The sequence below is a fragment of the Pyrus communis genome, chromosome 17 (assembly GCF_963583255.1).
Source record: "Pyrus communis chromosome 17, drPyrComm1.1, whole genome shotgun sequence".
Classification (NCBI taxonomy): Eukaryota; Viridiplantae; Streptophyta; class Magnoliopsida; order Rosales; family Rosaceae; genus Pyrus; species Pyrus communis.
The window spans coordinates 14,268,305-14,290,655 of record NC_084819.1 but is presented as its reverse complement, the minus strand read 5'-3'; the positions used below and the strand labels follow the sequence as shown (position 1 = coordinate 14,290,655).

Below are 22,351 nucleotides of genomic sequence, written 5' to 3'. Positions count from 1 at the left end.
TCGTACACCGTTGTGTTGGTCAGAGGTAGGCGAAAGAGTTTTGAAGGGCACATAGATAGTGGATGAGACTATCTGAAATATTCAAGTAATCAAGTCTAACCTGCAGGGGGCCCAGGATCATCAGAAGAGCTTAACGGACGGACATGCCACTGATCGGACTTATAAAACAGGTGATTGGGTATTCTTGACGCTGCCACTGTGGAAGGGTGTTGTACGATTCGGGAAAAAAAGGAAATTGAGTCCCAAATATATCAGACCGTACGTGATCACTGAGAAAATCGGCGAAGTAGCTTATAGACTTGAGTTACCTCCAGAGTTGTCTCGAGTGCACGATGTATTTCACGTTTCGATGCTTCGTCACTATGTCTCGGATCCATCGCATGTACTACCACAACCGTTGGAAATTAATCCTGATTTAACTTACGACGAGGAGCCGGTGACTATTCTTGACTGGAAAGATAAGGTTCTGAGGAACAAGACAGTGCGCTTAGTGAAGATTTTGTGGAGGAATCACTTAGTGGAGGAGGCTACTTGGGAGACGGAGGATCGAATGAGAGATTTGCGTCCCTGCTTGTTTTATAATTACTAGTGGTTTGTTTTGTTGTGTAATTTCGGGGACGAAATTTTCTTAAGGTGGGTAAGTTGTGACAGCCCATCCCGAATCATTTGTACCGTAGGTGTGAAATGATGATTTTGCCCCCGGACGTTAATTAGCGTTGTAGGGTGTTTAGTTTGTTTTGTTTTTGGTTAGTGAGCTGCCATTTGGACCACACAGACACTCACACACACCCATCATTTCCCTTGTGGACCTCTTTCTCTCTTTCTCTTCTCTATCAGATTTCTTCCATTTTCTTCCTCATCGTACGGATAACCTCTATCCAACCATTTCTGGCACGGATTGTGTTTATTGTTGGTGTTTTTAGACTCCTTTCAAGCTCATGAGTCGATTGGTGGTGTTGGTTGGACTTGAAACCTTCGAAAACCTGAGAACCTAGTTTTGGTGCATTGTTTATGCACACGTGATCGTGAGGTTTTTAGAAGTTTCTAAGGTTATAGGGAGCTTTAGGACGTCTTCACGAAGCTTGGGGTGTAATTTTGAAGTGTTTCGGATGTCGGAAAGCTCGAGTTCGTCGAGTTACAGGTTTGGCCAGATTATCGATGTTTCTCCAACGAGATTCCGTTGGTTTTAATTCCCCAAAGTGGTAAGGTTTTGTTCTACTCGTTGTAAGCTTCATTTTGGTACAAATTTCATGGAATTTGGTTAAGAATTGAAGAAGATATTAAGGTTTGAAGTTTTTCCAGTTTCAGGCTAGAATTCGAGTTGCAGATGACGGCGATCAACGAGGCTCACCGGAGAAGGAGGAGAATATTCTGTCAGAGTTAACGGAATATTTTAACAGCGTCAGGTAACGGCCGTTAACGTCTGTTAGGGTTTTAACAGAATATTCCTTAACGCTGTTAGGGTTCCACACGCGTGCCAGGCACGTGCCCACGCATGGCCGACGCGTTTAGTCGTGCCTTAGCCGACGCGTGGCGACGCGTGGGAGGTCGAAAAATTATTTTAAATATATAGGGATGTTCGTGAGGTTGAGTAGAGCCTGTTGGTATATTCAAACACCTCATTTGAGCAATGTATGAGAAGTTATTATCTAAGATTGGTTATGTGCGTTTTTATAGTTGTTTCGCATATAGGTGAGGACTATCCGGAGGATGAGTGCAGCCACACGAGGCTCGGGGCTTACGACCCTTCTATGTATCAGTGAGTGGGCTTTTGTTTTCAGTATATATATATATATATATATATATATATATATATATATTGATTGATATCTTTCCAGAAATTACGTTTGAATGGTTTTATAATTGAAATGCCATGTCGAATATTATCGTTATTATTATTGTGATTGTGTTGGTTGCCGCGGACGCTTAGGTAACTCAAGTGAGTATGTTGTTAGTGATAAATGTGGTGTTGATGAGATTGAATTATAGCTTATATTCCTGCACCTCGGTGATTGTCTTCCGCCAAAGTAGGGCCTGGCCTTCACGTGATTGTTCACCTCCCGTACCATACGCTCACATTGGATCCAAGGCAGGTGTCAACCTGTCGTACAAACCACTGTAGGTGGTTCTGACTCGTAGGTGACCCGCAATACATTGCATAGCTTTCACGTGATCGTAGCACTGAGCGTATTTATATACACTAGCCTGTCGTACAGACCACTATAGGTGGTTCCGACTCATGTGCAGGATAGTGGTTGATGAGCTATAGTTTTAGCCGTACAGGTCACTTTAGGTGACTTCGGCTGACGTACTGATATTACTGGCATAGTATGATTTGTTTTATCTCACTTGCTTGATGTTTATACTATTTGTTTGGATATTCTGACGCGGCATATTCTGGCATGGCATATTTGAGCTTTATCGTTTTAGCATGATTTGATATACGAGTACGTAAAATATTTTCTGGAAAGTATACGGGTTTTACAAAGAGGGGTTATTACTTGATATTGAAATGGTTTGAAAAACAAACTTTGTTTTTGCCTACTCACGTTTTTTGTTTTGCACCCCTCCAGGTTTTAGTTAGCGAGGACGTGGGTGATGAAGGAGGCATCGAGGCATTTCTGACAGAGCACCCTCTATGTAGGACTTTCTAGTTATCCCTTGTGTAGTGTTTGTTTATTCCGGACTACACCTAGGATACTTGAACTTCTACTTTGCATTTTTCCTTCAATGTTTGTCACTTGTACTCACTGATATTTTTATTGTAAATTATCTCGTCGACTTTATTTTTCTCGTATATTCACTCTATTACTTCCGCATTGAGCATTTGGCTACGTCACCTCACGTGACGGCCAACACACCCCAATTTTTGGATCGAGGTGTGTCATCAATGCTATATGTAGAAGATCCTAAACTAACTACTCTTGGGGGTGACTGAAGGTAGCTCGGAGGATTAGGAAGGCAAATGCCAAAGGTTGCCATTGCATGCGCCATCGCAGCAATGTATCGTTGAAACTCCTCCTCTTCTTCCCAAGCTTTTTCTCGCTAGTGCGCTTCTTCATCTAGCTGGTGCATGGCCTCTAACTTCATCTCTACTTGATGGAGTCTAGAAGACGTCCTGCTTGGAGGCTGAGAGATAGATGAAAAATATTTCCCAAGCTCCCGAACTCGACCTGCTTCTAAGATGCGAAACTCTCGGCTTTTTCGTTGCCTAAGCCCATCTACTAGCAACTGTAGATACACATTTGGATCAGGTGTCAATTGCTCCATTAGCGTGTTCGATTGTTGCTAAGAGAGGTTGGTGAGGTACTCATCCTTCTTCAGTGACATAGAAGCCTACAAAAAAAAAAAAAAAAAAAAAAAGGTAAACCAATTAAAATTATCAATCATAATTTAAAATTTTTTAGGTGTAATGAAATTTGAAATTAAAATTTTGAATGGAATACTTACATAAATGTCTTCAACCACACAGTTGCCTTTTTAATTGGCACGTGTATTCCCTTAGGTCTTGGTTTCCTGGAAAAGCAAACCCTTCTCACACCGTTCCTCAATGCGGAAAGTAAGGGATAGAGAACAATGGAGATATTGCTTCACTTCCTGGTTACCCTTATTTGCCTTCTCTTTTCGCTGTGAATAAAATAAATCAGTCTAAATTAAAAAAAAAAAAAAAGATTAAAAAAAAAAACAGAAAATTGATATGAAATTAAATAAATAATAAAAAAAAAATCTTACTAGAATTTTCGGGCTCTAGAAATGGCCGTAAGGCCAGTGCCAGTCGTCTATCCTTTTCGCAAACTCTGGGGTGAATCGGTTGAGCTTCAACTGGAGATGCGCAAGTCTGGTAGTACATGTGCAGCTCATACTTCCACTCCTTGTACTGCTTAAACCATACTCAGTTTATGTACCAGGACATATCCGGCACTTCCTTGTCAATCTCTATGTTGACCTGAAATAGTTAAAAAAAAAAAAAAAAAAGCTAAAGTAATAAAATAATAAACTAAACAAACATAAAAAAAGTTATCAAGATCTCTTTCTTCATCGCCTCCTGAACCTTAGGGGCGAGATTCCTCCATATAAAGGCAAGCATGGGACACCTAGTGCTAGGCGTGGACAAACGGGTCCTGGACAGATAGGGCGGGGCAGGTCCTAGCGGTTCGATCTGGGTTCGGGGCGGTTCCATATATTTTATACACAAAAACGGGGTGGAGAGGGGCGGGTACAAATTTCTGAGGACACGGGCCCCGGACCGTATCCACCGTCAAATAGTGGAGATTAAGTCTCCACCGTTTAATTCTCACACATGCATACACAAACCATTCACACACACAAGTCTGTCAGTTCACCTTCTCCGGTTCTCAATCTCTCCCTCCTAGACTGAATCTCCACAGCTCAGTTCTCCCTTTCGAATTTGATCGTCAATTCTCAGACTTAGTGACTCTCCTCTTTCTCTCTCTCTCTCTCTCTCAAACTGATTGGCTCTCTCAAACAGATTTAGCCGTGTGTGTTAATTTTTCCATCTGATTCATTTCGAGTTTGTTGTTTTTCAGTGTTAGATGTTTGGATAAAAGATTCATGTTATCATTCTGTTGCAAGTAACAACCTTCAAGGCCATCAATCTTTCCTTGGGTGCAAGTGAGAGAGACATAAATGAGTTCTTTTCTTTTTCTGGTGATGTTTTTTTTTATGTCGAAATGTTGAGGTTGGGTGATTGATTTAGTTTAATGGATTTATTGTCTTTCATTATCTTTGTCTGAATCTGTCTTATTGAATGCTCATGTAGTGATACTGAGCGGTCCCAGATTGCATATGTTACCTTCAAAGATGTACAAGGAATTGAGACTGCAGTTCTCCTTTCGGTAATGCAACTTCTTTGATCATCATGTATCACCTCATCATTTTGGACGTTTGATGCCATTGTAGATGTTAATGCGAATGTTATTTCGGTTTTAATGTTTATGTTTTTTTTTTGGATTTGGAATAGCTCCTTAATCTGTCTGTGCAGAAGCTTGAAACAACTCTTGTAATTTTTGAAAACGTCTGTGCTGCTGTGCATTGCAATGCAGTTTTATAAAAATGTATTTTTGAAAGAAAAAAAAAAGATTTGGACCCGTGGACCCAGCCTGACCTGCCCGTTTGAAACGAGCTGGGTTAGGTCTAGTTTCAAAATTCAAAATCTCTCTACCTGGTCCGTCCTGTTACAATTTATAACGAGTAGGGTCAGGTTCCTCCAAATTTTAGCCCGGCCCAGCTTGTGCCCATAGGTGCGGATGATGGCCCCTATTTTGCGTCAATAGACTATTGGCTTTCAGGTCCGTTCGTTGATGTCCTCAGTTGAGAGTTCTTTGTCTCTGTCGGGGGCATGGTCGCCGAATTGGCATTAGCCTCCACCATTTCACCAACGGGTGCTGGGTTGGCACAGCTCCAGGCTGTTTCCGACTGGTGAATACGTCTGCCAGATCTGGGTTCCCGGACCGATAAAGCTAATGGAGTGAACTTGATCGCTGACTCGGCCGTGGCCACCTGGGTACTGCTGGTTCCTGACAATGGAATATCAGCCATCTCTGCCGCCAAGTCATTATGACCAGAGGCAAATCGCTGACCACTATGAACAATCACGATGACATCCGTTGAATAAAATCACAATAAAGCTAACACTAATTTACAAAATTACATTATTTCAAAATTCATACAAAATCACATTGTTAAATGACAATATTTCATAAATTTCATTTAAAAATTACAAAATTACAAATTTCTAATATTTCTTACAAATTTCACAAACTTCAGAAATTTCCTACAATTTTTCACAAATGTTTCCTGCCAATTTCATAAATCTCCTACAAATTTCATAAATTTCCTTCATCAAAACCCAAGATTTTCCACATGTTACTCATATAAATCAAGGAGATGAGCAAACCTTCCTTTGGTAATTTCGGAAGTTGAACATGACAGAGAGAGGGGAGTCTGCGAGAAGGCGAGTGAGCGAGAGGGCAAATTAAGGGTGAGGGTGAGAGGGCAGAGAGAGAGCAGAGAGAGAGCACATAGAAAGAGAGAGCAAAGAATAACAACATTGCAAGGAAGTGTTATAAATAGGTCAAAGTTAGAGAGATAACATTTTTAACGGTAGGTGTAAGGTAGATGTTAAATGTCACACTAAAAATATAGCACAAGAGGATAACAAATAAAAGACATATGAATAGATGATGTTACTGATATTTTTCTCTCGTTCTCTTCTTCTTATATTTTCTGTAACTTGAAAGCATGCGGAGTGCTCTATTTATAGAGCAATTCCAAACTGATGCATTAACTGCATGTTGAAACTTATAACACGTCCTCTGACAATACAATTCATATTCCACTTTTACTTTGCATGGGCATTGAAAACTTATGCCCATGCAGAAGACTTCTGCTAATATACTGTGTGGGCATTCAATACCCACCAGACTTTTCAACAGGAAGAAGGTTCTAGGCCTAATTTTAAATTTCAGATAGATGCCTAACGAACCCATTCGTCGGGCAAAGGTTTTAAAATTGTGACACGTGTATTTTGACCAAATATACTTATCAATCAAACTAACCCGTTTGTTGGGCAAATATGCATAGAAACGTCCATGTAGTTTTAACTTTTAGCGAAAAAAATGTTGGAAAAGTGTTTTTACTCAACCAATTTTACAATATTTCATCGGGCAAACCCTTTAATCCAGAGGAAATTTAATTTTTTGAGAAAAATGTGGGGATAATTTGAAAGTTTGCCCGACATATTTGGTACTGTTGCCCGACAACAATGGTAAATTCACATTGAAGGAAAGAGCTCATTGAAAACTTGAAAATTTATGTGAAGGAAAACCTTTGACTTTGATTCAATCAAAGAAAGAGCTCGATTTACATTGAAAACTTGTCAAGTTAATGGAAATTTTAGAGCAAATAGTGGGGAAATGATACGAGAAAAAAACTCGCGAGGGACATTCTTTGCAAGGGCAGAGCCAATATAGTCTAGATAGCTCTTGTGAATACAAACCAATTACACCGATATTTTATTTATTTTTATATGCATTTCACTATTTTTTTTTTTTTTTGTCAAATGATAGATCTTGTTAGATATTTGATTAGTCATCAACGAGGTTTGAACTTAGTCCGTCATGCAAGAGCTCAATTCCTTTCCACCTATGCATCTTTTTCATTTATTTACTTCATTAACCATTACTATCTATTTCCTAAATAACCAAATCTATTTTACACTTCATATCTATCCATTTATGGTTAACCACGACAATAATTACTTACTTTAATTGTACTTTTAATTCTTTTCATAAGCAGCTCGTTGCATGTTTCAATTTTTAAATTATTTTATGCATAAATTTTATTAATTTCAAAAACTTTTACAGTGTATTAAATTTTTTTTGTATGTTTATTTTTATATGTATTTGTCATGTTAAAGGTTGATTAAAATAGAATAATTGGACGAGTTTTGCCTATAAGATTGTAGTAACGATAGGAAGACTAAATTTAGAGACTAAAATTGCAAACTAAATGATGTGTTACAAATAAAAATGAGCACGATTATTAACGTTTAAGTAATAAACCAATTATCAACTTCTATGTCATTTAGTTTTCAAAATTTAGTCTCCAAATTAAGTTTCCTTAGCATTACTCGTAAGATTATCGTAGAGCCATTTTTTTAAGAGATATTATATTCACATACCCCAAATTACTTCTTCCACATCTTTTTAATTTTTTAATATTTTCTACACACCACTAACCCTTGATAGAAAAATATTAAAAAATTAAAAAAGTATGAGAGAATTAATTTGAGTTGTGTGAATATAATTTTTTTTTTAATATATATTTTTTATACTTTTTAGCTAGCCCTTCAATCGCAAATTTTTTTACTATTGATTCTTTGTTCATGATTTTTTATTTTTTTTATTTCCTTTGGTCATATGAATCATGAGGGAGAATTTCAGCTTTCTAGAAGTAACTTGAATGTTGGTCACATTGCAATTTCTATTCCCACACGTTGTAATTTCACATACTCTTCTTGCATTTTGAATGGTTTCAAAAAAAATTAGGGATACCTTCTTGAACGTTGGATTGACTTTAATAAAATTGTGTGGTTATGATTAAATCACAAGTCACATAATCTAACCATACAATTTCTTTAAAATCAAATCTAACGATCAAGAACATGTCTTTATTTTTTTTTAAATGGGAATACTCTCGTTAAAGGATCCGCACATAACCTATTTATTATGTAAACACAAACCAAAAGTCCGCAAACCCCTAGTTAGGGTTTCCACTTTTCTCAAAAGGGTCTCTCTCTGGACTCCTTCCCTGATTTTTCCAACTCCGTGACTGCATAGTTTCACCCAATTCCACGGATTCTATAAGATTCTCTTCAAACCGCCAAAACCCATGTGAGATCAGCCAAGTTCGGCCGACCCAGTTTCGCAGACTGGGAAAAGATTGAAGCTTTCGAGAGGCAGAAAGAGAACGATAGAGAGACAGTTTTGGATATGGAAGCTCGAGTTGGGGTGGTGGTGGAAGGAAAGCAGAGAGCTTCCAATTTAGCGCAGGGAGGCGTGGTGGATGGGGGCGCCAGGAAATTCTTGCAGCAGCAGAGCCAGGCGAAGCAGTCTCTGAATCAGCAGTCCCAGATAGGGACGGTGAACCAGCTCTTAGCCGGCGGTATCGCCGGTGCTTTTGGAAAAACCTGCACTGCACCTCTTGCTCGCCTCACCATCCTCTTTCAGGTTCTGTTCTTATTAATTTCAATGAATTGTTTGGTGGTATTATTATAGTTTTGTGATATTGGGTTTTTTTGGGTTTGTGTTTTCAAGCATTATTGATGTTTGATAAATGGGATTTTTAAGTGTTACAAGTTGGGCCTCTGTTTTGCTAATGGAGGTTATGAAATAGAGGGTTTATTTTTTTGAATTGTTGGTTTTAGTTTCCTGTAAGAAATGTGGAGGGTTGAGATTATGGTGAAAGAAAATACAGGGCACCGTGTGTTGAAGCCTGAAGATGTTTAATTGCTTTTGTTAGATTGGTGTTAGTTCAAAAATGTTCCTATACAATTGGAAATTGACAAAGTTTTGAGAGTATTTCTTTGTGGAAATGACATGCTTAACTTAAGATAAACATTGCTAGAAAACGAAAGTTTTGTTTTGGTGATTTTGTGTGGAGTAGAACCGTGCAAGTTGTGTTGGAATCTGGGGTTTCTGAAAATGGTTAAGAGCAGAGAAGTTTCCATATAATTCAATTGCTCGTGGGTTTATGTTTTGCGATGATGTTAGTGGTGGGAAGCTGATTTCATTTCATTACTCTGTAGCTATTTATAGTTAAGGCTGGCAATCATCCTTGGTTTAGAAAGATGAATTACCTAATGGCACACTTGGACGAGGGACTTTGTTCATGGGACTAAGGCTAAATTTGTTAGGGAAGCACTACAAACTAGAGAGGGACTTGAAAGTCACTAGATGCAATACATTGGAGAGAAATTTCAAATGACACCTTGAGAGGCTAACTTTGTATTGCATTTTTAGTATTTCAGTAGTTTGTAGTGCAATTTTTTGACAATTGAGCATAAAGTTCCTTGGAAATATAAAGCCCTCATCCAAACATAGGACAGGATGGACTGCTACATATCATTATGTGTGAGTATGGGATTTCTTTTCATTGAACTTTTCTCTTGAGCGGTGCTAGTGATGTTCCTGTTTGAAGGTTGTTAGTTGACTATTCCATCATTTTCTTCGATTAGGTGCAAGGAATGCACTCTGACATTGCAGCATTGAGTAAGGCTAGCATATGGCATGAGGCTTCACGTATTATCAATGAAGAAGGGTTTAAAGCATTTTGGAGAGGCAATCTCGTTACCATTGCTCATCGTCTTCCGTATTCTGCCATCAGCTTCTATGCTTATGAACGCTACAAGACCGTGAGTTAACACATACCTTGACTAAATTCTAAGCTTGTTAAGTACAAATCAATTTTATACTTGCAGTTTTCTACGGTTTCATCTGACCTCTTTTTATATTGCAGTTGCTGCATTCACTTGGTGGTGAAAATTTTAGGGGTAATGCAAGTACTGACATGTGTGTGCACTTTCTCGGTGGTGGGATGGCAGGGTTAACCGCTGCCTCAGCCACATATCCACTGGATCTTGTGAGGACACGTCTTGCAGCCCAGGTAATGCTAAGATATTATTTTGTGGGTTAAGATTTAAAAACTAAGAAAAAAAAACCCGATTCTCATTATAATGTTGATTTATAACTTTCATTCCCTTTTCTGTTTTTTCAGTTTGAGTTTATTAATGTATTCTAATTTTGTAGAGAAATGCACCATACTACAGAGGTATTGGACATGCATTTCATACAATTTGCAGAGAAGAAGGTTTTTGGGGATTGTATAAAGGACTTGGAGCGACGCTGTTGGTATGCTTTATTATCCATATTTTCTCATTTATTCATCTTTTATGGCTCACTTCTTCATTCCGTTGACAATAAATTCTATTTGTCCTTTTGTTGTGGTACAGGGTGTGGGACCCAGTATAGCAATAAGCTTCTCTGTTTATGAGGCTTTGAGATCTTTTTGGCAGTCCCAAAGGTAAATACTGCACATTTGGTTGATTTGAGGCTGAATTTCTTGAGTCAGGTTTATTGTCCCTCTATTTATTGAGTTGTAATATTTTAGTTTTTACTTCTTTTGACATCAGACCGAATGATTCGACTGTCGTGGTCAGTCTTGCTTGCGGCAGTCTTTCAGGCATTGCCTCATCAACAGGTTAGTGATCTGTGACCGCCATTTTGGAGCACAATTAGATGAAACACTACATTAGAAGTATTATGGCATGATGGACCGTGGAGAATTTATTTGCATCAGTACATTCCGTACCGAATTTTTATATACCATTGTGGTTTATGAACAATACTCCATGTACGATGTCTTCAATACCTATATAAATTTCTGACGTGGATAGCTGGAAAATTATGTTAGGACTTTCCAATTAGTTTTCTAGAATCTAGCAATAAGATTTCAGATTTATTCTTCTGAATGATTTATCTTTTGCTCTTGTTTCAGCTACATTCCCTCTGGATCTTGTAAGGCGAAGGCTGCAGTTGGAGGGTGCTGGTGGTCTAGCCCGCATCTATAATACGGGCTTACTTGGGACTTTAAGCCATATAACGCGGACTGAAGGCCTGCGGGGCTTGTATAGAGGGATAATGCCAGAATATTACAAGGTCGTTCCCAGTGTAGGCATTGTCTTCATGACTTACGAGACATTGAAAATGCTTTTCGCCGGCCTCCAATCAAGTGACTAGTTGCCTCTAAATTTCCTGTTTTCCGCCATCTGTCGAGCCTATGGAATTTCTCGAACTCAGTGGGGTTTCCGACATATGAAGGTAGGGCAGATGATAAAATCTGTCAAAGACACAGCTTAGGTAGAAACAATAGTTGTGCTAGTTGAGAAATATTCTGGTGGTAAATTTTTCTGTTGCTGCCATGTGACCAAATATTCATGTATAGGTTAGTTTAGCTGCATTGGTAACAACATGCTCCCATTTTTGACATAAGAAGGTAGCAATTACGTGTTCGTCGGTGATCACTGTAACAATCTTGTTGAAGCTCGTCTTCTAGTTTTTTTGGGTTTTACGTTGTTGAAGTTTTACAGTCAAATGAAAGGTTAATGAGGAATCACATTTTGATGTTATTATGTAGTGTTGTTTGAGAATGGATGGAATTTGTAGCAATATATTTATACATATTATGCCCCACCCTCTTTAATGCTTAAACCTTATGTTTGGTCTGATAACTTTTCTGTTTTAATTTAACCGAGGAGCTTGTTTAGGGAGCCCATTGGAGATTGCTCTTACATGAAGTTTGGTCTTGCTCTTCGTGTTCCTAATATTTTTTTAGCTAAACGAGTAAAATGACCGATAAGGGACGATTTGCGAGTTACATCCCTCGATTACGGTTGTTTTACATGTGTATAAATTCATTTACTCATCTTATGAGAATTTGTTTAACATATTGATGAGTCAATTTCATACTATATATTTTACTCTATTCGTAGTATGTTTTGGTAATTATATTGGTATATTTTTGATATTTTACTTTATATTTTCAAGATAGGATATTTAACTTTCTCTGGAGCAAAACGTGATCAAACAAATGAATTTTTGAGTGATTCAAATTGGAGGTTGTTCGTGTGTCTCTGCGTGTTCGTGTCAAAATTTTGGATTTTTCTACCAAACGGTTATTTTCTGGCAATGGAATAAAGAAGCAGTGTGCGGTACTGGAAAGTGACATTTCTGGGTTTAATTGCGAGTTTTGAAGCCCAAGATGATCTCTGATGGGTTCGTGGTATTCTAGAGAAGGGTTTAGAATATTCCAAGGTTTAAAACTAATTATTTTGGGTTGATTTTGGAGTAGATATGGGTCCAAAACATGGCTGTGCAGATTTTAGGCGAACTTAACTATTTAGTTTCGGGTTATGTTTCCTATTTTATTCTAGTTTGGTTGGTTTTCTAGTTTGATTGGAAGACCTTTTATTAGGAGGATTTTATTTAGTAGATTAAATAAGCTTGGGCGGCCCTAACTATTTCTTCTTCTTCTCCGTGCGATTATGAGAGAGGAAAAGCGTAGAGATTTTCAAACTTTTACATTCAAGGTGTTTTCAATCTTTTATTATTTCAATGAAGAATTTTGTGACTTTTATTATGAATATGTGTAACTAATTCCCTTTTTGCTAGGGTAAGGCCACGAGCCTTAGCAAGAATATGTAGTTTCTTTTTAATTTTCTTATGATTATATGCATTTAGGTTTTCAAATTATTAATCACCAGTTTATACTAAGTGTCTTGATGATTCGCGACCATTAGGATATTTAGAAATGTAATTTGATGCAATTTTGGTAGGGGTCCTTGAAATTGACGAAGACTTCTTGTGATTAATAATATGTGCAAGTTTACTTAAGATGAATACCACGTCTTAAGGGTTACATGATTTTTCAAAAAGTTTCACAAAACTTAATGAGTCATGCATGTTTAGATTTGATCTGATTACCACAGATGAATTGCATGTTTGAAATACACTTTATATTGGGGGTCCAAGTAGGTATGTATTAGGAAAACCTAACCTTCGAAATATACATGCATAGGTCATAAGTAATAGAGAAAACTATATAAAATTATTAAGGTGACAGTGACTCCCTAGAGCTTTCTTAATTTGATTTTTACAAAATTGTTTCCTTTTCCTCATCTTTAATATTGCAGATTTGTCTACTTTCATTAATTAAATTCGTTTTTGTTAAATTAGGTCATAAAATCACTCATCCCAAATCTTTTCTTTACAATATTTAATTGGAATTTGGTTTGCTTTGAAATATTTAATAATCCTTGTATAGAACAACCTTACAGGAATCATTTATACTACAATATCCTTATCATGCTTACAAGTATTATAAGTGTTTTTAACCCTTTTGCACGTATGATAAAATCCTACCACATACCTATTGGATTGTTGGATCTATCTTATAGTTTTGTATTAAAGACGTACTACAATTATGAAGATCATACGAGGACTATAAAAGTTAATTTGGGATCATAGCATATATGGCTTCTTAGTGCTGGTAGTGGTTCTAAACTTTTATTCATATGTCAATAAAAGATACGCTATGAGAGAAAATTTGCAATTTTTCTTTATTAGTCAAGGAAATGAACGATAAAGACTGACTCTAAGAAGTTGAACAGTTAACTCTAAGAAATCTAACAATAAAGATCGTTTTAAAAAAGCTAGACTACTTGGTAGATTTGACTATCAAAGATAAACCCGAGAATTTGCGTAAAATGTACGTAAATGATAAATGGTAACCAAGAACTGAGAGACGGAGATGATAAATTTTGAACAGGGAGATACTACAGGGAAAGGAGCTTTAAGATTGATTCCTATGCTTTGCATGATCCTATATACAAGACTAACTCCACATGGAACGCTCAGTGTAAAGAATGGGAGAGACTCTCCGGCACTTAAGATGTCACGAATACAGTATTTCAAGTCAATTAAATTCTACTATGTCTCATTATTCGTTTTAATGTTTTAATTTTTATTCACATAACAGTGCACGAATGATTTGAGAAACAAACACGATGGCTTAGGTGCATGGACGCCTTATAAAAAGCGTGAGAGACTGACATGAAGTAGGAACACTAAAATGACGGTGTTCCAAAGATATCACGCATTGCCTCATGTGTTACCTTAACTACCATTGGCGGAGCCACACCAAAGGTTACGGTGGGTTGTAGTCCAGGAAGGATTTGTAGCAAATTAGCAATATGGATATGTATATATATTTTCTTAAATAGCCTAATGTAATAGACAAAAAAAGTGCAAGAAGAATTATGTTTAATGAAACTAACTCAGTGAGTATTTAGCACAACTAAAAATATAAAAATGACCATGGAAATTGTTATGTCATTTTGTTCAAGATTATTGCGCTTTATTCAGTGGGTTTTATATTGTGTTCAATCATTTTTTTATTTTTTTTTATTTTTTTAAAGATACCTTTACTTCTACTTTCATTGTTTTGTTTTGTGCTAGTTGTTTTGTTGTAATTGAGATAGTCCATGTATCAAGTCTTCTATCTTCTTCTTGTGTTTGCATCTAAATATACGTGCATTTGGATGATTTATTGTAGTTTTTGCAATTTGTAATTGCGAAGCTTATTGAGTTATGCCGAACAAATGTTAAAGTATGTAATACAAAATTTAAACTTAAATTTTTGCATACAATACGTATGTAGCAAAATAAAATAAAAATATCATTTGATTTTAAGGAAAACTAATGAAAATGCTTGAAAACTTTGAGTTTTAATGATAAAGACAAAATAAAAGGTAAAGTGAATAGTATTAAGATTGACTTTTTAGTGTAAAAATGTGATTTTTCGTTAAAGTTATCTTGATTTTATGGTATTTTTTAGTTAGCCCACGCATAAAACAATTTTGGCTCCGCCCTTGTTTACTACTAGACATCGCTAGATATATTTTGAATACCACCACCTTAATGTTCCTGTTTCATGTGAGTCGCCCAATCCGGATAGGGGTCTTGCTGCTGATCATGCTTATCTAAGTTCACTTCGGTTAATAAAGTTGGATGTTCGGTATCATTTTCATGGTCCTACCAACATACTGAATATATGCAATATAAAGCTCCCTACATATCATCACCAAAGAGTTTAAAGGAAGCTCCTAAGGTAAGTTTTTATATTTGCATATATATATATACACACACACACACGCACTTGCAGTTGCAGGTTCTTGTGGAATAAGGTGATCAATTTAGCACCTATTCTTCTGTATTTTCAGGTGGGACCTTGACTATGACAGGCTAACAAATTTACCCTTTGTTTTGGCCTAAGGCATGATCCATCCATTTCCAGTCCAGCAGTTTGCATGCAATTGAGCCAGATAAACACTAATATTACTAACATTTGTATTTAGTCCAGCTATGAAACAAAACGGACATTGTTTATTAGATAGAGCTAGACAGTAAATATGAAACTGATAATTATTTATACAACACGTACATACATATTATCAATGCAGTTTTAAACAGTATCGATACATTAAAAAACGAACATCCTGCACAATAAAAGTATATTTAGTAGTCTAGCCAAGATTTAAAAGATAAAAGAAGTTGTTGCCAAATTTCTGCATCTAAACAAGCTCTGAGTTGGGGGGATGATAAGGCACATTTCAATAGGTAAAGGAATAAAATTTGCTGTTGCCAAAAGCTGATTGAGACCTTGAAAATCTGCTGCAACATGTAAATGTGGCACTCCTTTCCTTTTCAGTTCATCAGCTTTGAAAGAGAGAGCTAGCTAGGTAATACTCATGATAAGCTGGTGCAAAGTGTAAGCGAAAAGTTTTTAGAAATTAGAACCATAAGACGCATACCTTGGCGTATCAAGTTAGGTAGAACAATATGTTTCACCATCTACACCTATATTCGAATCTTCCTCCCTGTAGTTTAGATTATGCTAGAACATCACTCAAATACTGTAATACTTCACCACTTTTGGGTTCCTATACCCAAAATTGATAAAAATATATAAAAAAAAATGTTGAGAATCTTTTATAAATCTCTCTCTAATTGTCCTGAAAAAGCAGTCAAGGAAGAAACATCAATTCCTTTGAAAGGTTAATTCTGTCCCTAACCTATCCATTGGTTATAGACGAACATCTTTTTGTGAGCCCCTATCATGGAGCTCCAGTGTATACAAGCAAAGATGCCCGCGTTTTGCTGCGGGTTTTGAAACCATACCCACAATTTAAAACACCCATCTTCAAATAATTTAGAAGCCAATCAAAGCAGTTGAACCCAAATGGTAGAAATAAGTCTTCACTTTGCATGTATGTTCTATACATTAAGAGATTATGTACAACTAAAATGGTAGCTTTCTAAGTACAAATCACAGAGTAAATAAATTGTTCCCATTATCAATTAGCACCTGATCATACTAACTTTATATTAACAACCTATGTACAACAAAAATGATTCACATGGTTTACTTCTCAGGATTTAATTTCTTACTTCACTGTTCTTAGGGCTCATCACATTCTTCTCTTGTTTTGCATTCGGAAACACTTTGGAACTTCCTTTTAAAACTGTAAAGACACAAATTTAATCAATTAAATAGAAATATATTGAAACACAGAGAAGTAGAAACAATATTGAGACATATAGAGTTCATGGAAAGATCAAACAGTGAACAAATCATGATTTTTTTTATTTATTTAGAAAACATACTAATAAATAACTAAATGAGTACCGACTAAAGCCCTTAAACCATTGTTGTAGAAATAAAGACAAATACTTTAGAATAAAGTTAAGATAATTACGTAGTGAAATAACTGATTGATTTTGGAAGCCATTAAATCCAAAATCTAGCATCTTCTTCAACACTATATCTCAAGCATACATGGAAATTTACAATCATCAAACACAGTAAATCCCACATACAAACCCACACTGAAGGGTGCTTAATTTGTTCGAGAGGTATACAATTCTAAGTATTGGGATTACTTCATATTGTGTGAAATCCTATTTAGAGAATGTGGGTAATTGTTGGTCTAATCATTAATAACAACCTCCATGCGATGTGCAAAACACTTTAAACATTATCAGCATAGAGTTGATCAACAATTACACAGTGGGTGGACAGTCCTTGGTTTAACTGAAGACTTGAAGACGCTTACCTTGATTGAAATATTTTCCTTGCGCTTTTTCAAGATGTCTAGAAGTACCCGGGTCCAAAGTCTCCTAACTCAAACACCATAAAACACATGATTGAAAAAATCACAACTTAAAAATGGTTGAAAAATTAAAACTTGGTAAGCAAAATCTAAGAGGGCTAACAAAGTACCTGCACTTGGAGCAGAGACTGGCAAATCCTCCTATGGTACAATACAAATATACTCAGAGGCAAAGAGCAGATGCGCCACCTGGTGATGGAACTAAACATGAATCAAAGTAGTAGTGCATTAAGCAAGAGGGAGGAACAGAGACGGTAAACGCAACAACGGTGGGTGGTACTTGCTATCAAAACGAGAGAACAACAGCTGAATAATGAAAGGGCAAATTAATCATTCCACTGTTAAGCCGAAAATGATAACGGGAAAAACATAAAGGTGGGGGGCGGTTCCGTCTTTACACTGTGCTTAGGAATTTTTTGCCTTAGGGCTTTAGTGTTTATAAATTTTAACCTATAAACATACAGAATATATATCTGCTCACTTTAAGAAGCACTATAAAATTATAAATAGAGAAGTCCATCATGCAGATTGTCCTCACACCTCCTTGCTACCAACCAACTTCTCCTTTGAACTACATTTACTTTCTTCTCCGTCATCTTCGTCTTCTCCATAGAATCGATGACTAGATATTGGGTTAGGATTGGATAATCTGCATCCTGAGGTTTAGATCAGCACACACGTAACTGTTGTAGCTAGTCCTCGGGATGCGGATTACCTTGTCCTCACCGCCAATGCAAGAAGGCTTGTTAAGCTCATGAGGCTACTACTTGATGCATGTTTTGATTCTTTTATATTCTTGGTCTTTTTGTGTATTTTCAGATCATATTCCTTACAATATTGTTCAGATGATTCTTTTATGTTCTTTGCAATTCGACTGAGCAGGAGCTCTATCATTTGCGCGCCGGGGTGCTTCTAGCTTATTGCAGAGGAGGGATTGCTGCTCATCAACTTTTCTGTTTGCGGCAATTATCAAATGATGCGATTTTGTGGAATCGGGTATTTTATTTATTTATTCTAGATCAGGGAACTGACGGAATTCAAACATACACCGTGGTGCAAAGGTAATACTTTTCTCCACCCATGGTAGAGGGCCAATTGCATGTAATCAGGTAATTTGATCAACACTAATAATTTCTCTAATAAAAATATGGTTTTTTTTTTTTTTTTTAATCACAATTGGTTTCTGAAATTGATCTACCTCATCATTTTAGTATCTAAAATTGAAAATGAATTAATTTCATCCTTGAAATTGATCTACCTCATCATTTTAATATCTAAAATTGAAAATCGATTAATTTCATCCTTGAAATTGACCTAACATATTAATTTAGTCACCGTTATCAAATTCTATTGAATTTTTTGTTAGTTGTAAGAGTGGGTTTGGTTTCAATTGGTTCGTCTTTTGCGAATTTAAAAAACGAATTGAATTGTTTGGTTCAGTTTTTTTTATTTTTTTATTTTTTTTTACCGGTTTCTATTTCGTTTAATTTTGGTACGGTTCGGATTATTTGTTTAAAATCTGAAATTAGTCCTTTGAAAAGAAAAAGAAGGAAAAAAAACATAGAGATTTGGGGAACTTAAATCTTCAACTTCAACATTCACAAATCATTTAAGAAACAGGGGCAGAGCAAGCAGAAGGGGGTTGATGGAAGAACCTGGCCGAAGTCAGTATTGTGTTCAACTAATAAAAATTCAAATTTTGAAGTCTAAAATAAACATTACAAAATTAAAAAATGTCAAACTTCAAGTAAAAAATAAACTCATTAGAATCATTTCCAAAGCACTGTATCTTTCTTCCACAAAGGGTGTAAGAATGCTGAAAAGGCAACTCTTCAAGTAGAAATTGCATTGCTTACCCAACAGAGTACCGGAGTCCATGCAACCGTAACCCAAACTTATACCACCAATCAGGTATTTTTTCTGTAAAACAAATCATGTTGCCATAGTTTGCACAAGGAACTTCCAAAAAAACATGTCAAAGCAACCAATGGAGAAATAACTCACAATTGGACCGTTCTTCAGAGCATGCTCCTTAGCAAATGTTAAACATAAAATGCGTCATTTAAAGGGTTTTGGTTCGGCTCGGTTCAATTTTCAAAACATTTAAAATTGAAACCGAACCCAAAAAATTCAGTTCGGTTCAGTTTTCATGCCACATCAACCAACTAATAGAAAATTTAACAAAATTGGACAATAGAAATCAAAATTGGAATTGGACAGAGCAGGTGAAGGTGGAAGGTAATGCCTTCATGGTGATTTCTGCAATCCAAAACAGAGGAACAACGCATAATGGACCTTTTGGACATCTCTTTGCTGATACACGCCAGATTTTACAGATTTTCATGCAATGGAAAGTTTCCTTTGGCCGACGAGAAGAGAATAAGATGGCTTACCGCCTAGCAAGATTTAGTTTAACTGTCAATCATCCGGTTTCATGGTTCGAGGAACCTTCTGATATAATTTTTTTATCTTTTATTGGAGGATAGTATTAGTAGTTAAGTTGTTGGTGTGAGACCCTCTTTTTTCCTTCGATTGGGTTGAAACCCCTAGCAATGTTTTTATTGAGGCCCACTATTAGCATCCTATCCTCAGTTTTGTACGTATTTCTCTATTCAATGAATGTCCGACCTCACTTCAAAAAATATAAAAAACACAATTGATTAGTTTTCAATTTAAGCATAAAAAAGATGAGTTATGCTAATTTTAAAGACCATTTACGATAAAAAATCATGCTTGACGTTTATGACATGAAACATGCTTGAAATATTGGTCATATCTACTGTATCTAGACGAAAAGGAATCGCAGTTCATAACAATTTTTAAATCAAATTTTTGTTAAGGTACCAGAATGGAATAATTTTCCTGTATCTGAATCCACAAACTGAGAAAAGAAAACAAAAAAACAAACAGAATGGCAACTGGCAAGGCATACGATTCGCGCCGCCGGCTGTAGCTGAACACGAAAATAGCTGTGGCATGAAAGTGACCATTGTTATTTGGACTTACTAGTTCGATAAGATTTGATTTCGTTCGAGAATCGAAAAACAACTAGCGTTTGCCGAGTTCCAGCTTGCCTTGGTACTAGTTGATCTTATGCATCACTTTCTGGGCTTTCAATCTGCAACACTCCAATACCTTCTTCCCTGCTTTCAGTAGAGTTTTTGCAATCCTTGAACATGAGGAACTCCGTCGTTTCCACATGGAAGAAAATGAAACTTCCACTCAAATGTGTGATGCAGGACCCAAAGTTTTTGCCCACTACACAGTGCCAGGCAGTGCCATATGCTTCATCAAATTTCTGTTTAGCAGAACCAAGTGTTATAAGCTAGAATTCACAAACGATGTAGCACATAAGATAAAAACTCAGTTCCGTTAGCGGAAAACTTCTGGTTTGCCACTTTAACTCCCTTTGGTAGGTTGCCTGACTATGACAGCTCTCTCACCAGGTGTGACCATCGTGTGTGGTCAGGAGGGATTAAATGTCGAAAACCACATGTTTTCGTCAAAGTTGCCCTACAAATAACGTGGTTGGAGTTCCTTGATACATATTAACCGCATAATTGGGGAAGTGTAATAAAGTAGAAGGGGGAATATATGCTTTTAGCATTCACACGTGAGATTCAGCTCTAAAGCAAAACCTAATATCCTATACAAACCAGAACACAAAAAGGAAAAAAGTAGCACACCAAATCAAACCTATAGCATCCCAGAACCTTTTTAATTAATTAGCTTAACTAAAAAGATTAAGCTTTTTCTCCTAACAGAAAGGAAGTTATACCCCTTTCGGAATAATCACTGCCACTATGCCTTGCTGCAAAAGTTAGCGTTTGAATCCTTTTAATCACATAATTAATCTCGGTTGCCTAGTGACAATTTAAAACTTAATCACATAATTAGATATGATGACGATCAAAAAACCACTTTGCAATCCTTCTTTTCTGCTGTTTAAGAAGAATATCTTACGTAATCAACAAGTGAAGATTATTTAATTTTCCGGTGTAGACCCGGACCCGGGCTTAAGAGTGTACTCATCTCTTCTGCACGCAGTTCTCCTCTTTATATCAAATTTGAATATAACTCAAACCAAAAGGCTTTGTGGATAAATGTAATCGAACCTGTTTGATATAGTGAGCAACGGATCGGAAATCAGAAACTTCATGGAGATCAAGAGCCTTGTAAGCCAACTCCATGGCATGGCTCTGCATGTCATCTGGCATATCTGTTTCCCGCACCTCAGCTTTTCCTTCCAGCATCTTTGTCAACAATGGCGATGAAGATATGGCTTCTCTGCAGAAGCTTCCAAAATATCGATATATAGTGCAAACAGTAAAGAAATAAGGATTGGATTAAGTGGTGGACGTTTAAAGTTCGATGAAATTGAATAAGTTTGATTTGCTCAATAAATTCACTTTTTGTCACGTAGTATCCGAAGGATGAGAACCAACTATGTAGCATCCTATATCGAGAATTCAAGTACTGTATACGTTATTAGTCCTATCCTTTATAGGAACTACTCATAATAACGAACTCGTGCTTTAGTAGCCGGGACAAAGGGTCGCGATCGACAATTTGGAAGTTTGTAGAGAAAATATCTGTGTGGGTAGCTCAACTTGTTACTTCCACAAGTGGCAGGCGGCTTCTTGCTTGGTTCATTTTTTTAGCTAAGTTGCAAGTGGTCCGTAGAAATGACCGAATTCTTTGAAAAATTGAAATCCCAAAAGGTACATACTAGTAAAAACATGACCTGTAATCGGAGTTTGTTCTTACCCCCCCCCCCCCCCCCCCCCCCCCCGAAACATGAAACGGGAATGCTAGGTGGAACTATCCAAATCAATCACGCATCCCCGTTTCATGTAAGGTTCTCTCCTTACTCGTTCCCTCAGTAATGGTATCCGAAACCAGAACAAAAATAAAATTCGTATTCACTCAAATTCACAGAGAAGGTGCAAAACTGAGAAATGATCTGAAATTTCGTCACGATTTCGATTTATTTGTTGATCACCTCTGAGATGATACACAATGTACAGTTGATATTGTGGGATT

General features: G+C 36.7%; 2 protein-coding genes across 2 annotated transcripts; one reads left to right on the top strand and one right to left on the bottom strand.

Annotated features, from left to right (window-relative positions):
• The first annotated feature begins 8,279 nt into the window (after nucleotides 1-8,279).
• On the top strand, nucleotides 8,280-11,759 carry LOC137723028 (uncharacterized). Its single transcript, XM_068462182.1, has 7 exons — nucleotides 8,280-8,750; nucleotides 9,758-9,934; nucleotides 10,039-10,185; nucleotides 10,329-10,430; nucleotides 10,532-10,602; nucleotides 10,712-10,779; nucleotides 11,077-11,759. The coding sequence occupies exons 1-7, from the start codon at nucleotides 8,514-8,516 to the stop codon at nucleotides 11,316-11,318; spliced, it is 1,044 nt and encodes a 347-aa protein (XP_068318283.1). The 5' UTR covers nucleotides 8,280-8,513; the 3' UTR covers nucleotides 11,319-11,759.
• Nucleotides 11,760-19,236: 7,477 nt separating this feature from the next.
• On the bottom strand, nucleotides 19,237-21,665 carry LOC137723641 (uncharacterized). Its single transcript, XM_068462837.1, has 2 exons — nucleotides 21,424-21,665; nucleotides 19,237-20,606 (listed from the first exon to the last, which is right to left on the bottom strand). The coding sequence occupies exons 1-2, from the start codon at nucleotides 21,559-21,561 to the stop codon at nucleotides 20,400-20,402; spliced, it is 345 nt and encodes a 114-aa protein (XP_068318938.1). The 5' UTR covers nucleotides 21,562-21,665; the 3' UTR covers nucleotides 19,237-20,399.
• Between the last annotated feature and the right edge of the window lie 686 nt (nucleotides 21,666-22,351).

Bases quoted from the DNA above. Each gene is read 5' to 3' on its own strand.
- LOC137723641 (XM_068462837.1), bottom strand. From the start codon at position 21,561: ATGCTGGAAGGAAAAGCTGAGGTGCGGGAAACAGATATGCCAGATGAC. The intron at 20,607-21,423 runs GTTCGATTACAT...TCTGCTAAACAG, and splicing joins TTGCTCACTATATCAAACAG to AAATTTGATGAAGCATATGG.
- LOC137723028 (XM_068462182.1), top strand. From the start codon at position 8,514: ATGGAAGCTCGAGTTGGGGTGGTGGTGGAAGGAAAGCAGAGAGCTTCC. The intron at 9,935-10,038 runs GTGAGTTAACAC...TTTATATTGCAG, and splicing joins CTTATGAACGCTACAAGACC to TTGCTGCATTCACTTGGTGG. The intron at 10,780-11,076 runs GTTAGTGATCTG...CTCTTGTTTCAG, and splicing joins AGGCATTGCCTCATCAACAG to CTACATTCCCTCTGGATCTT.